General features: G+C 38.4%; 1 protein-coding gene across 4 annotated transcripts in view; it reads right to left on the bottom strand.

Annotated features, from left to right (window-relative positions):
* The window catches only part of HECTD4 (HECT domain E3 ubiquitin protein ligase 4), a 199,788-nt gene that overhangs the window by 94,895 nt on the left and 92,026 nt on the right, over nucleotides 1–12,867 (bottom strand). For 3 of the 4 annotated variants that reach the window (XM_068562278.1, XM_068562280.1, XM_068562282.1), the window contains exons 12-21: nucleotides 11,256–11,488; nucleotides 10,349–10,494; nucleotides 9,447–9,517; nucleotides 8,439–8,544; nucleotides 7,726–7,846; nucleotides 6,909–7,037; nucleotides 4,794–4,918; nucleotides 3,070–3,223; nucleotides 2,511–2,611; nucleotides 730–928 (exon numbers count right to left, since the gene is read on the bottom strand). In XM_068562278.1, the coding sequence (XP_068418379.1) occupies nucleotides 730–928; nucleotides 2,511–2,611; nucleotides 3,070–3,223; nucleotides 4,794–4,918; nucleotides 6,909–7,037; nucleotides 7,726–7,846; nucleotides 8,439–8,544; nucleotides 9,447–9,517; nucleotides 10,349–10,494; nucleotides 11,256–11,488 (1,385 nt within the window). The remainder of the gene's footprint in view (nucleotides 1–729; nucleotides 929–2,510; nucleotides 2,612–3,069; nucleotides 3,224–4,793; nucleotides 4,919–6,908; nucleotides 7,038–7,725; nucleotides 7,847–8,438; nucleotides 8,545–9,446; nucleotides 9,518–10,348; nucleotides 10,495–11,255; nucleotides 11,489–12,867) is intronic. The other variant, XM_068562281.1, reaches the window with a different exon arrangement.

Genomic DNA, 12,867 nt, shown 5'->3' with positions numbered 1-12,867 from the left:
AAGATAGCTAACAATCTACAAAAAAAAATCCTGTGTACATAAAACACTATCAGACAATCCTTCCGTTGTTCTTATATGTTACATATCACAATTTCATTAGCCTTGCCTCATAAGTTCAACACGATGGTTTACAATGCAACAATTAGAGACAGAAGAAAATACTTCAACCCCTAAAATGCTTCCTTTTACTTATAATTGTTCAGCCAGTAGGTTGGAAACTATACTTCCTCAAAATCTATGTGGGCCCTGAGGTAATGGCAAAGAAGAACAAATAATTTAAATAAATATAAACCAGATCCTAGGCACATCTGAAACCCTTCTAAAAAGCCACCTTCTCCCAAAAGATACATGAGAAGCCCCAAGAATTGGGCAGTAAGACCTTTTTAGATGAATGGACACCCACATCTACAGGAATTCCAAGCACAGAGGGAAGGCAAGAGTGGAACAGCATGGAAAAGAAAATTTCCTTTGACTTGGATCTACATCTTTGAAAGCTTACAAAAGTCCACTTTCAACACGTCATTAAAACACTGTTCTTAGACCGCAGAGGTGCTGGCTCTGACTCCCCCAGTCACTACCCTTCAAGGCATTATCTTAGGAAGCTCTCCTAAGATATATCTACAGACAGAAATAAGTCAAGAATGGTGACCAGCAGCAAAGAAAAATAAGAAGCATCTAAGAAATCAGCTTACTAGAGGTGAAACCAATACTAAATCAGTTCTTGCTTACTTTGTCATAGTCATATTGTGAAGAGCATCTGCTATCAAATCTAAGGTATAGGCAGCGAGCTCCGGGGATATGGACAGTTTCTTTAAATTTATAGTTGTCTCTGACGGGATGGACTGTTTCCACAGTCTTCCCAGCAGCCCATGGAGCAGGAATCTTTAAACCAGTGAGAAACCCTGGCTCTTCCTTCTCTTCCAGCATTCTAAAACCAGACAAAGAGAAAGTGATTGAGCTTAACAGCAAGGAAAGGAAAATGTATACACAATAAAATACAAAAGGTTAAGAAATTTTGCTTTAATTTTCCACAACATACAGTATGACAACACTGTAACCAGAAACATTTTTAACATTCCTATATCTAAGGTTCTTTTTTCTTTGTTAGACAATATATTTGCATTTTCCCCCCTTTTTTCAAGGGGGAATCCCAATTCATATCCAGGAGAAGATCTTGCCAACTCTCATTTAAAATTCCTCGGGGGGGTGGGGGGAAGATACTGTAAAGGACCTTTAAGATTGGCCACTTTCCAAATCCCACAGGAAGTGTCCTGTAAAGTTTCCTTTTGTTTATATCTAAATGTCAATTGTTGAAAAACCCATGAGTCTGCATGACTACTTTTACTACAATTTTTACTAAAGTGCCTTCAAAGGTCCTCTTCTCTACTGTATTTGAACTCTCAAGGACTTCACAGCCCAAGGCTGTGGAATACAAACTCCTGTACCCTAAACTTAGCTGTTGTGGAATTCTCTTACTCCCTTTCAGCTCTGCGCTATCCAATGTGGGGGCTACTTAGTCAAATGTGGCCATTTAAGTTGAATCTAAATGAAACACAGTGTAAAATTCAGTTTCTTGTTCACATTGGCCACACAGCAAGTGCTCAGTAACAGCATGTGACTGTGGCCAACAGCACCGAACAACAAAGATACAAATTTTCATCACTGCGCAAAGCTCAACGGGACAGCACGCTGCTCTAGAGAAACCCGGAAGTCCTTCCTTTCTGATCAATATTTTTAAAGACGGCTTTAGTGAGATGTAATTGACATATAATAAATGGCATATATTTAAAGTGTACAATTTGGTGAGTTTGGCCATATGTATACACCTGTGAAGTTTCCTCCGTCCTCTTGGTAATCCAGGTGATCACTTCTTTGCTTTCTTTCACTAGAAATTACTTTGTATTTTCTAGAGTTTTATATAAATAGAATCATACAGTTTATACTTCTTAGGTGGCTCTGGCTTCTTTCACTGAGCATAAGTATTCTAAGACTCATCTGTGTTGTTGAAAATATCAGTAGTTCATTCCTTTTTATTGCTGAGTAGCATTCCATTGTATGGATATACCACAGTGTGTTACCCTTTTACTTGTTGATGGACATTTGAGTTGTTTCTTGTTTTGGCCTATTCTAACTAAAGCTGTTAATGAACCTTCACAAAGAATCTATGCTTTCTTTTCTTTTGTGTACATACCTAGAAGTGCAATAGCTGGGTCATATGGTAGATGTATGTTTACTTTTTAAAAAACTGTCAAACTGTTTGTCAAAGTCAAACATCTCCATTATTTGTATATGAGAACTTTTCAATTTTGAACTCATCTCTTGATCTGTGGGGAAATTTGTTCTAACCTGTTCCTATAATCTCCAAAGCAATTCTATGGTTATCTGTAAAATTTTGCCCCTGAAGTCTCTTTCTTTTCCCAGTTAGAAAAATCATTGCTGTAAAAGGAGTACTAGGCTTTCACCAGAAGAAAACGTGGCAGAGGTTCCTGCAAGGAAGCAGCTTCCCTTACCTCTCATCGGGGAACAGCCTGCCCTTCTGGTCTGATGCGCCACATGGGGAACAGCCCACCTCAGCAAAAACCGGACACTGGGTTTTGAGCAGCAAAGCCGTCTGAAACACAAAATCATCATGTCCTAAAGTGCTTACTTGTCAGTTATTGGGATGGTACTACAGCCAAACTTAGAATTCTCACTTAAATCATCTTTTTACAATCCTAGCCTGCTCTCTTTCACTAAGAAATGCTTTGCTACTTAGACCACTTAATATTGTTTTATTCAACACTGGAATGGAATATATCATTTATATTAGTTACTAATATCCAGCCAGGGCTCAGGAGACTAAATATAATGATAGGATCTCAGTTGCATCGTAGACAGCATTTTTACAGCTGACCGGCAATTAATATTTGTTAAAAGATTGCAGTAAGTAATTGAGTCAAACAAATTAAATGTTTTCCTTTAATATTTCAGCTTATTTTTATGACACAATGTTTTTCTTCATTCCATCTTTATTTCGCTTTATTTCCTGCTCCTGAAGAGCAGTTCACTTTGGCACGCCTAGGATCATACCTGACTGGTATAAAGTACCAGCTGCACTAGCTGAGGCATCAGGGCATCGGCCATGGTCAGAGTCTGTAAATTTGGATGCATCAGGGAGGTCAGTAACACAGGAAGAAGGTGACCGAGCATAGTAGCCTTAGTAACTTGTTCCAAGCCTTTTAACCTACAAAAGTTCAAGAAAACACACAGCTTAAGCAGTTCCCAAGCATGCAAAGAAGCTACTATTGTCATTCTTATCTAACAAATTCTCTTAAACTGCACCTCCTTAAACTAGCTAAGCACTTACCGTTACAGCAATTCAGTCTACAAATTTCCCACCTACCACAAGGGAGAGGGAGAGAACAGAAATCTAGTAATAGATTTCACCTCCGACCTGTGATTTTGCCCCCCAAAAAGTTTACATGGTGCAGTTCACAGCACCTTCGAAGCACTTTATAAATGGACTCTAAAATGCAAACAGCTACTCTAGTTACCACCTGCCAAGTCTCCTTGCCTCTGGGGCTGCAGGTCACAGTGCTGCACTGAGTCCCTGATAAGGAGCCAGTGAATGGCTACAACACTGACTCAGCTGCCCAGAGCAGCGATACCCACTTCTGGCCTAGAGAAACTGGTTCATGTTGGGGACAGAGGCAGGCAGATTTTTAATCTGCCTTTAAAATCACGTTCTTTCCACCCCCCCACCCCGGTTTTACTGATATATAACTGACATCACTGTATAAATTTAAGATGTACAATTAATGATTTGATATATGTGTATATTATGAAATGATCACCTAAAATCACACTCTTAATATCCCAATCCTCTGCTAGAAGAATTAAGGTATATGACTCACCCGAAGAAACATGTGCGTTATGTAAATTCTCTAAAACTGCTTAGGGTACTGGGGCTGGAACCGGAAACAACCCCCACGTCTCCCCGGCTCTCAGACTGTACTTCCTCCCCAGGGCAGATCTGCACCACGTGCCAGCAGTGAACCTTACACGTCCTAACAAGCCCCAGTGCAACACCTTTCTGGATTATATTGTTCTCAGTTCCAACCTTCCCACCTACTCTCTGGGAGTGGGCGAGAAACAGGGACATGGGACAGACAGGGTTACTGGAGGAAAAACACACTGCATGATTGTTTCAGATCATCATCTCAACACTGAAATCATCAATAAACACAGGATGTAACTCATCTTTGACAACAAACCACAGCAGAAATTTTAATGGGGAGTACGGAGAAAGAGCTTTAGTACTAGGAAAGAGAAGTTTACCCTCTACATATATTACTCCTGTATTTGGAGAAATAAAATTACAGTAAAATCTTGAGATATCACGTCAGTGTCATCTTTTGCATAGCAGTTAATTATCTGTATCACTAAGTCACTTCTACCTCCCTGAAGTACTTACCATAAGGGAACTAAGTGCACATAGTGCTGAGTTAGATAATTAAAGGAAAGGCCAATTTGGGAGTGATGATGGTAGAAGACCCAAGTGACAAAGACGATGGTGTCCACCACACCTTGCTACCCTTAGATCATGACTGTCAGCCCAGTCCCACCTAAAAGCACCATTAATTGAAAGTTCAACTGTGTTTGGCTTTGAAACACTTGCCATTTCAACCTATTCTCACAAAGATCCCTCTATATTAAATGAACACTTGACGTTCTCTTCTAAAAGATTTCGCTTTCATAAGCAAATTCTTCTTCCTGAATGGCAGCAGGTCACAGTTCACAACCCATTTCCTCACCTCTGCTCCCGGTCAGCTATGTCACTATTTATGAGGGCAGTTGTGACCTGCTGTAGCATTTCCAACACTTCATCACATCCAGTCAGGATTTGGGTGGCAAGAGCCAAAATACTGACCTTTAGCTCCTAGGTAGAAAATATCATAAAATTATTTTTAAGCTTTGTGATGAATATACACTTACAATGACAACATGAAATGATGTATTTAATGATGCATTTCCAAATTAAATAATGAGGTGGCCAGAATAAGCCCAAAGCAGTAAGTTCTGCTAGGATGGCAAGTAACAACTTGAGTTGGGAGGCTAAGGTCTGGAGTGCTGACAGAAATACGCAGTATTTCACGGAGAGCACACCGAGTCCCTAGGAGAAAAGGCATTTCTCCCATCCCCTCCAGCACAAGAGAGCTCCCGGTGGCCAGCCCAGAAAATGTCCAGGTGGAAGATTGCCTTGGGTGGTATGAGGATAGCTAAAGAGAAAAACAGAACAGTAAAAGGTGCATGTATAGGCGGTGAATAAAATGAGACAAAAACACAACATTCTGAAACAGTACAAGTGACCTTTTTACTTAATGATTTAAACCATTACACTTGAAAACAGGCAAGTTAAAAAATTCAACTAAAGTAGTAGGCAGTTACAGGCTATTAAACATTAAAAATAACTATTTGAGAGTTCATGGGGGTACAAATACTAAATAATGTGTTAAGAAACACTAGTTAAGATCATAGAAATGTTTAGTTTACAGTTATTTTCTATTAGGGAAAAAAAAATACAACCAAACTAACCCTTTAGGTGAAATCTGTCTCTTTTATTTTTCCCAGAATTCCTAGACAAGCCAGCCTACTCTGCCTTTACCAAGAGTATTTCCGTCCATGGGTTAATTAAGAATTTATAACATTTAGCCTTTCAAATAAAAAACATTGGTTTTCATTGTTGGAATTTTCTGGAGTCTTTTTGGGGTATTATTTAGATATTTTTATCATTAAGAGAAAAGGAATTCTGAACTGACTAGACGAGAAGAATCATGGCTTAAGTCATACTAATCCTATCAGCCTTCACCTACTGACTACACGCCAGCAGCAGCACATCCAGCTACTGCAAAGGCCTCAGCTCTAATCCTCACTGCAGCCTCACAAGGGAGATGTTATGGCCCCTTTTTACTGATTAGGAAACTAAGGCAAGATAAGTTAATAAATAGTGTCAGCAATCTAAATGATTAATGCAGGTGTTTCTGCCTGTTTAAAAATTGATTACATAATGAGATAAACCCATAAATATGAACTAGCAGATATATGAAATCTCTTATTTATATAGTATACATGAATAAAAGGGGTAAGAAAAGGGCAAACTATAGTGGCTTTTATCTTTAACTATGGCTTCCTTAGTTAATTTTTCAGTGTGTTTTAGTCAACATTTTAAGGAAGAATCAAGTTATTGATTTCTCTAATTCTCCCACAAAGATAAAATTCTGAAGAGCAATGCAAACAACAGCCTCAAGCATCTGTCAAAATTATAACAACCACGGCTATAAAAAAAGAATCTGTGGATTGCTATAAATTGCCATGTGGGAACAAATTATTGAGTTTACACAGACGCTAACGTAAAAATAATTACCGAAAATGGGATGAACTATAGGTTCAGAAATTATTCAACATAAGGATTGTGAGAAAATTATCACCTTTTTAAATTATTTGAATCAAGAGAACATAATAAACCAGCCAAAATGTCAAAACTGTTTAAAATGTTATGCTCCCTGATTTATCTATACATATATACATACACATACAGATGTATATACATTTATATATAAAACTTTCAGGTACGTATGAGATCACTTGTAAGTGCCATATTTTATAGTTCTTAAAAAGAGATGAAAATAAACAAAGGCACAAAAAGACTGACAGGAGCACGTGGATAACACATTATGAGAGTGTCACAAGTATGGTAGCCACTGTGCAATGACATAAAAATCTATGAAATGAGCGACCTAATGTTACCTCGCACAAAAATATAAGCCACACGGTGAAACCTGACGTCATAATACACAGAAATTTAGCCATTTAAGCTGTGCTTTACGCACTGGGTAGAAAGCATCGTTAGAATAAAGCTTGGTGTTTACCTGTACCTTCAATGTCTCTCCCTGCAAGGAGTTGTCACTGTCATCATTCTCATCAGGTTTAATCAAAACAGTGTTACTGAGAAGGTGGTTCTGAACTGCCATCAGATAGCGCAGGCAGGAGGATGCAGCCTTTAATACAAATAAGGGCATTTAAATGACCTAAACCCTACTGAAAGAAGGGCTCACGTAATCCTCATGTTTTTTAAAGATTTCGACAAGGGAAGCAAAAGAGAAAGTACAGAAAACAGACCAAGTTAGTTTCTCAGGTGGCTTATTTCCACATGGCTTTTGATACATAATTTGACACATTAACCATAACTTTCTGCCTTCTGCTACATATTTCTCACTAATCACTCCGATACTTGAATTTTTGCCTCTTAATAATTAATTCTTCCTACCACTCTTCCCCTCACATGCATCTCCATGAGAGAAGACTCTACCCAAACCCTTAAAAGAATCTTTTATTTCTTATCAGTCTCTGTAAAACACTTATGGTTTAGAAAACAATGCTAAATTAAAAAGTAATAGAAGGGAAATCCCCAGTATTTTAAACACAATGAAAACATCCAAATTCAGTCTAACAATTTATTGCATCAAGACATTTAAGCAGGAGGAATAAAGTCTTTGGAGAAAGTCCTTGAAGTGGATTTGTCTAGTTCTACATTTCTAAGACAAGCACGGTCATTCATTGACTTTCATCAATTAAGTCTGTCCTTGCAAAGTATAAGTATGTGTGTACACACACACTTCAATACAGTAAAAGGAGAACAGGGAAACTTGATATAATTTTGCTTTCATTAAACACATTTTTACTTACAGGCACAGTTGAAAGGAGTTTTTGAAAATCATCTTTAGAGACAGTTTGGCACTTGGTGATTAAGATACAGGATTCTCGTACAACAATCTTCAGAATGTAGTGTAAAAGTTCGTCATTTAGTCTTTAAAATGCAGGAAAAATGTAACAATAAGATACTAATTGTTTAACAATAAAAGGATAAAATTTATACAATGGGTACAAGATGACAAATAGAAGATACAAAATTCACTGGTTCTCTAAGTAAATCATCTTACTCAGTAATGATTCTAACAACTAGGTATATTATCTAAATCAAATTTACGGAAACACAATGGTACTTAAGCACCTAGTTCAAGAATTTTATAAATAGCAGAGACACACCTTCTTCCCCTCTCCAGCTCGAACCACACCTTCACCCTCTCTCACAGGCCAGCAATTTGATGACACCCTCCACCAAGATTTCTTAAATAAGCTCCACCTATTATTTCTGCTAAGTACCCTTCTTCCAGGCTCAAGTTATTTTACTCATTAAACTGAAATGTGCTATTATCATTTCTTAGGGCAACTGTGGGATTTATTATCTTTCAACTGATCCACAGTTTAGACTTGACACACCAATTATCATATAAGATATTATAGGAGACTGAAGTTGATCAAACACATTTAACTGTAAATTAATTACTGAGAAAAACACATAGAAAAGGCTAGCAGTGAATAACATAACATAACATCACCTGTAATGATCATCCTCCTCACTGCCAAATCGGTTGTTTTGAAGCTGTTCAGCTAAATTGGTTAGGATCACATCCCGCAGCTGGGAGAGGCCGCTGTTTCTCTCTCCTAACACAGAACAAAGTTCCATAAACTACCTTGATAATTACATTTAGAAAACTGATGTTCTTTTTAAAAAGTTTTTAAACGAGCAGACTGTCGACAATCTAGGGGCACCAGGCATATGTACTTACACAAACAACAGCAGCAAAAACTACATCACAACCAATCAGACTTTCTTTAACCAGTACATCCTGATTTAGGTGTAGTAACTGTCTTGATATTTCAGGAAGTGTAATTTCTAATTCCTCAAACTAATGTTGCTTATAAATGCAGAGTGTCTTTAACATGGTGAATTTTGTTGTTGTCATTGAGTCTAACTTTAAAAGTTGGATTTTAATGTGTGGGGAAAAAACTGGCTTAGAAATCCCAAGAAATCATTATCTTTAACGTTCATTAAACATCTACAGTCAGGTACATTATGCTACACAGTGGGGATAGAAAGAGGTTTATAAAGCTTGACAATACATAGAACATGGTTTCTCCTTTCAATCTAGTTTAAGTGTTGGCATATGTGCATTTTAAAAATAACACTGAGATCAAGCCTCAGTAATTTTAAGAAAACTGAAATCATATCAAGCATCTTTTCCAACCACAACACTATGAGATTAGAAATCAATTACAGGAAAAAAACTGTAGAAAACACAAACACACGAGGCTAAACAATCCGCTACTAAATAACCAAGAGATCACTGAAGAAATCAGAGGAAATCAAAAAATACATAGAAACAAATGACAACAAAAACATGAGGACCCAAAACTTATGCGATGCAGCAAAAGCAGTCCTAAGAGGGAAGTTTATAAAATAATGTTCACTAACAGATATGAAGAAAAAAAATTTTAAATTCAGTCATTTCCTTAGGGACAAAAAAGGATGTTTTTTCAAGGGTAATTAAAGGATAAATTCTCACCTTCTGTTAAGACCAGTTTAAGTAAGTTATTGATTTCAGTTTCACCTGGGTACAAGATATTTAAACCAGAGCTGAAATGACAGAAAAGTCGAGAAGCTTTTAAACATGTTCTAGAAAATCCAAACTCTAAATATTTAAATTATTATTAAAAGATGCCAGTTTGAGTACAGTTTCACCACTAAGAAAGCAACTGAAACTAAATTCACTGTTGTGATATAGTCCAATGACCTCCCTGATAAACAGTATCCCTCTCCTTCTCCTATTTGTGAATTACCAAAATGATAACTTATCTGAGGTTAGATGCAGAACTGGTTAAAGAGAATTGAACTATAAAAAGTCAATGTATGGAAATCCAAAAAAGAGGGGAGATATGTATACGTATAGCTGATTCACTTTGCTGTACAGTAGAAACTAACCCAACATTGTAAAGCAACTATACCCCAATAAAAATTAATTAAAAAAAAAAAAGTCAATGTAGTCAAACCAGCTGTATGCAGAATGTGCCAAAAAATCATTTGGGAAGTCAGTGGCAGAGCAAAGACTAGAATCCAGGTCTAGGTCTATCTGCTGCCAAAGCCTGTTTCTTAACCACCTTGCCACACTTTGACCCAAATGAGAAGAATATCCACTTGCAAACCACCAAAACATCTATTTAAAGGGATTTTTTTCTGTGTCTGTTTTAAGATCCGAAAGTGAGATGAGGAGTGTATGTACATGGACAGCTTGAGTCCTCTGGGAGTGGGGTCACAAACTTCTCTCCAGTTAAATTATCCTCTACACGTGAGGTCCTGACTGTGGGATGGGGTAAGAGACGTTCAGGCTACCAGTCTGAAGGGAAAGTTACAATGCAGTGCCCGAGAAGCCTTCTGCAGAGAGCACTGAGAAAATCAGGTGCTGATTACCTGATGGCAAGGCAGACTTCCTTCTGAATTTCAGGGCAAATTTGATCTTTTGGTGCCATCAACAACTGCCAAAGAAGCAACCCCGACCGTCGAATGATGTCTCGATTCCTTTCAGTTTGTGGGCTGAAGAAAAATTTAAACACCACCTACAGAAACATAAGGGGTATATCTGAAAATGCTAATTCTACTGGGGATAAAATTATCCCTATGAAGAAAGAACACGCTAGTTATTCTTTTTTTTTTCCACGCTAGTTATTCTTATGAATAAATACCCAAGTGGATTTTTAACCACAATCGCTTCTATTGTGTAATGGTATAATTATAGTAAATACTTTACATATATTAATTGCAATGAGCTATCAATACATATAGCAATACTCCATTAACTGCAGTGCTATGAATATGATGATAATTCTAATTACAGGATTAGAATGTGGTAAGATGCAAAACAGGAATGTTATTACATTTTTCTTCTGGTAGAAATTAGCTGACTGGGCTTCCCTGGTGGCACAGTGGATAAGAATCCGCCTGCCAATGCAGGAGACACAGGTTCGATCCCTGGTCCGGGAAGATCCCACATGCTGTGGAGCGACTAAGCCCGTGCACCACAACTACTGAGCCTGCGCTCTAGAGCCTGCGAGCCATAACTACTGAAGCCCACACGCCTAGAGTCCCTGCTCCGCAACAAGAGAAGCCACCGCAAGGAGAAGCCCGCGCACCGCAACGAAGAGTAGCCCCCACTTGCCACAACTAGAGAAAGCCCATGTGCAGCAACGAAGACCCAACGCAGACAAAAATAAATCAATTTATAAATTTATAAAAAAAAAAAAGAAAGAAATTAGCTGACTGAAGCCAAGGTTTGTGTTTCTTTTTCTCTATTTTATTTATCTCAAAACAGTGTATTTACCTGAAAGACAACGAGAATGCAGCGTATGATACAGGTGTCTCCATTAACCATGGCCTTCTCCATAATGTCACAAATACTGCTAAGATGGTGTGCTTCAATTGGATGCTGCTTGCCCAAGACACTTGTGATTGGAAGATTGGGGTTGGTAGCAAGAAGATTGAGTTGGTGTATGCACATCGCACCAACATGGTGCAATAATTGGTTTATAACCTCATTCGTGGTTATAGCCTCTTCTAGAAGATGAAAAGGAAAGTTAGTGAGGAAAGACATCTCTGGGTGGCCACCAAGGAACATACCTCTGACTTGCAAAAGGTGCATGCCCACCAGAAGAGACTATCTTGGCTCCAATCTCTCCCACTACTGCTGGAGAACCTTTTTCCCTGCCACAGAATGCTGGGGTGAAAACACTTGGGAATTTCCATTTTTTTAAAGAGCATAAGTAGCTACCACTTCTTCAGTCCTTTCTATATGCTAGACAATGGGCTGAATGCTTTACATGCTTTACCTTACAATATCATTATCAACTTAGACTATTTTAGCCCTGTTTTGTAGAGGAGTGACTCAAGAATTAGAGAGGTTCAGTAACTTGCCCTAGGTCACACAGCTACTAAATGGTAGAGCTGGGATTTGAATTCAGGCCATCTCAGCTCAGATCCCATGGTGGTAACTATTCTAGAAAAATCTCTTCATCTTCTATGGCTCCTCTCTGGTAAAACCCACCACCCTCGCCAGCCGAGAAATATCTCCTCCCACGGTACCTCAAACATTTTGATCTCATTTAGTCACCACAGCCTAGACAGACATCAGTTCAACCTTGGTTAAAGAGAATTGACAAGCATCCTCTTATATAATAATAACTGCCTCATGATAGTTACAGACATTCAGGGAATGGAGGTGAAAATAATCTAAACAGGCAAAGTACAGGAAAAAAAGATTGCTTTTTTCCCTAAACCAGCTGAAATGAACTGCATAAAAGAAACAAGAAAGTAGGTAACCTTGGAGAGTCAGGCTTGGGTGGGGTAACCTTAGAGCTGCAAAAGGATTGTGGGCACCGTTAGCTATGAGGAAAGGACTCAAGGAAAACCTATTGGAAGGTAAACCTTGCCAAAACTAAACTTTTCAATTGCATATTAACCCTAAGGCCTGGCTGGGTCCCCCTCTCTTCTGTGCCTTCATGAGTCCTTGATCTTACAACAACAGAATTCAGGTTAGTATTGTTCATCTTCACCAAACACTTTTTGAAAGGTAGCTTTGGGATCTACCCAAATAACTGAGGTCTTTAAATGTCATTCTGAGTTAGATGGGAAGCCAGTGGAGGTGTCTGAGCAGAAGAGTGACAGATCTGACTATGTAGATTGTAAAAGACTCTGGCTGCTGTGTGGAGATAAGCCTAAGCAGGGTGGAGGAGGGCGACTGCAGGGGAAGTAGGAAGACCAGTGAGGGGGCTACTATGATAATCCGGGTGAAGATGATGGCCTAGACTAGAGTTGTAGCAGCAGAGATAGAGGGAAATGGTTAGACTTGGAATACATCTTGAAGATGGGAGCTGACAGGATTTGCTGATGTCCATTTGGATGTGGGGTATTAGAGGAAGAAAGTCAAAGATAACCGT

This window comes from Eschrichtius robustus, chromosome 14 (assembly GCF_028021215.1).
Source record: "Eschrichtius robustus isolate mEscRob2 chromosome 14, mEscRob2.pri, whole genome shotgun sequence".
In the NCBI taxonomy this organism is placed as follows: domain Eukaryota; kingdom Metazoa; phylum Chordata; class Mammalia; order Artiodactyla; family Eschrichtiidae; genus Eschrichtius; species Eschrichtius robustus.
The sequence above is the reverse complement of the archived record's forward strand: the minus strand, read 5'-3'. Positions and strand labels throughout refer to the sequence as shown.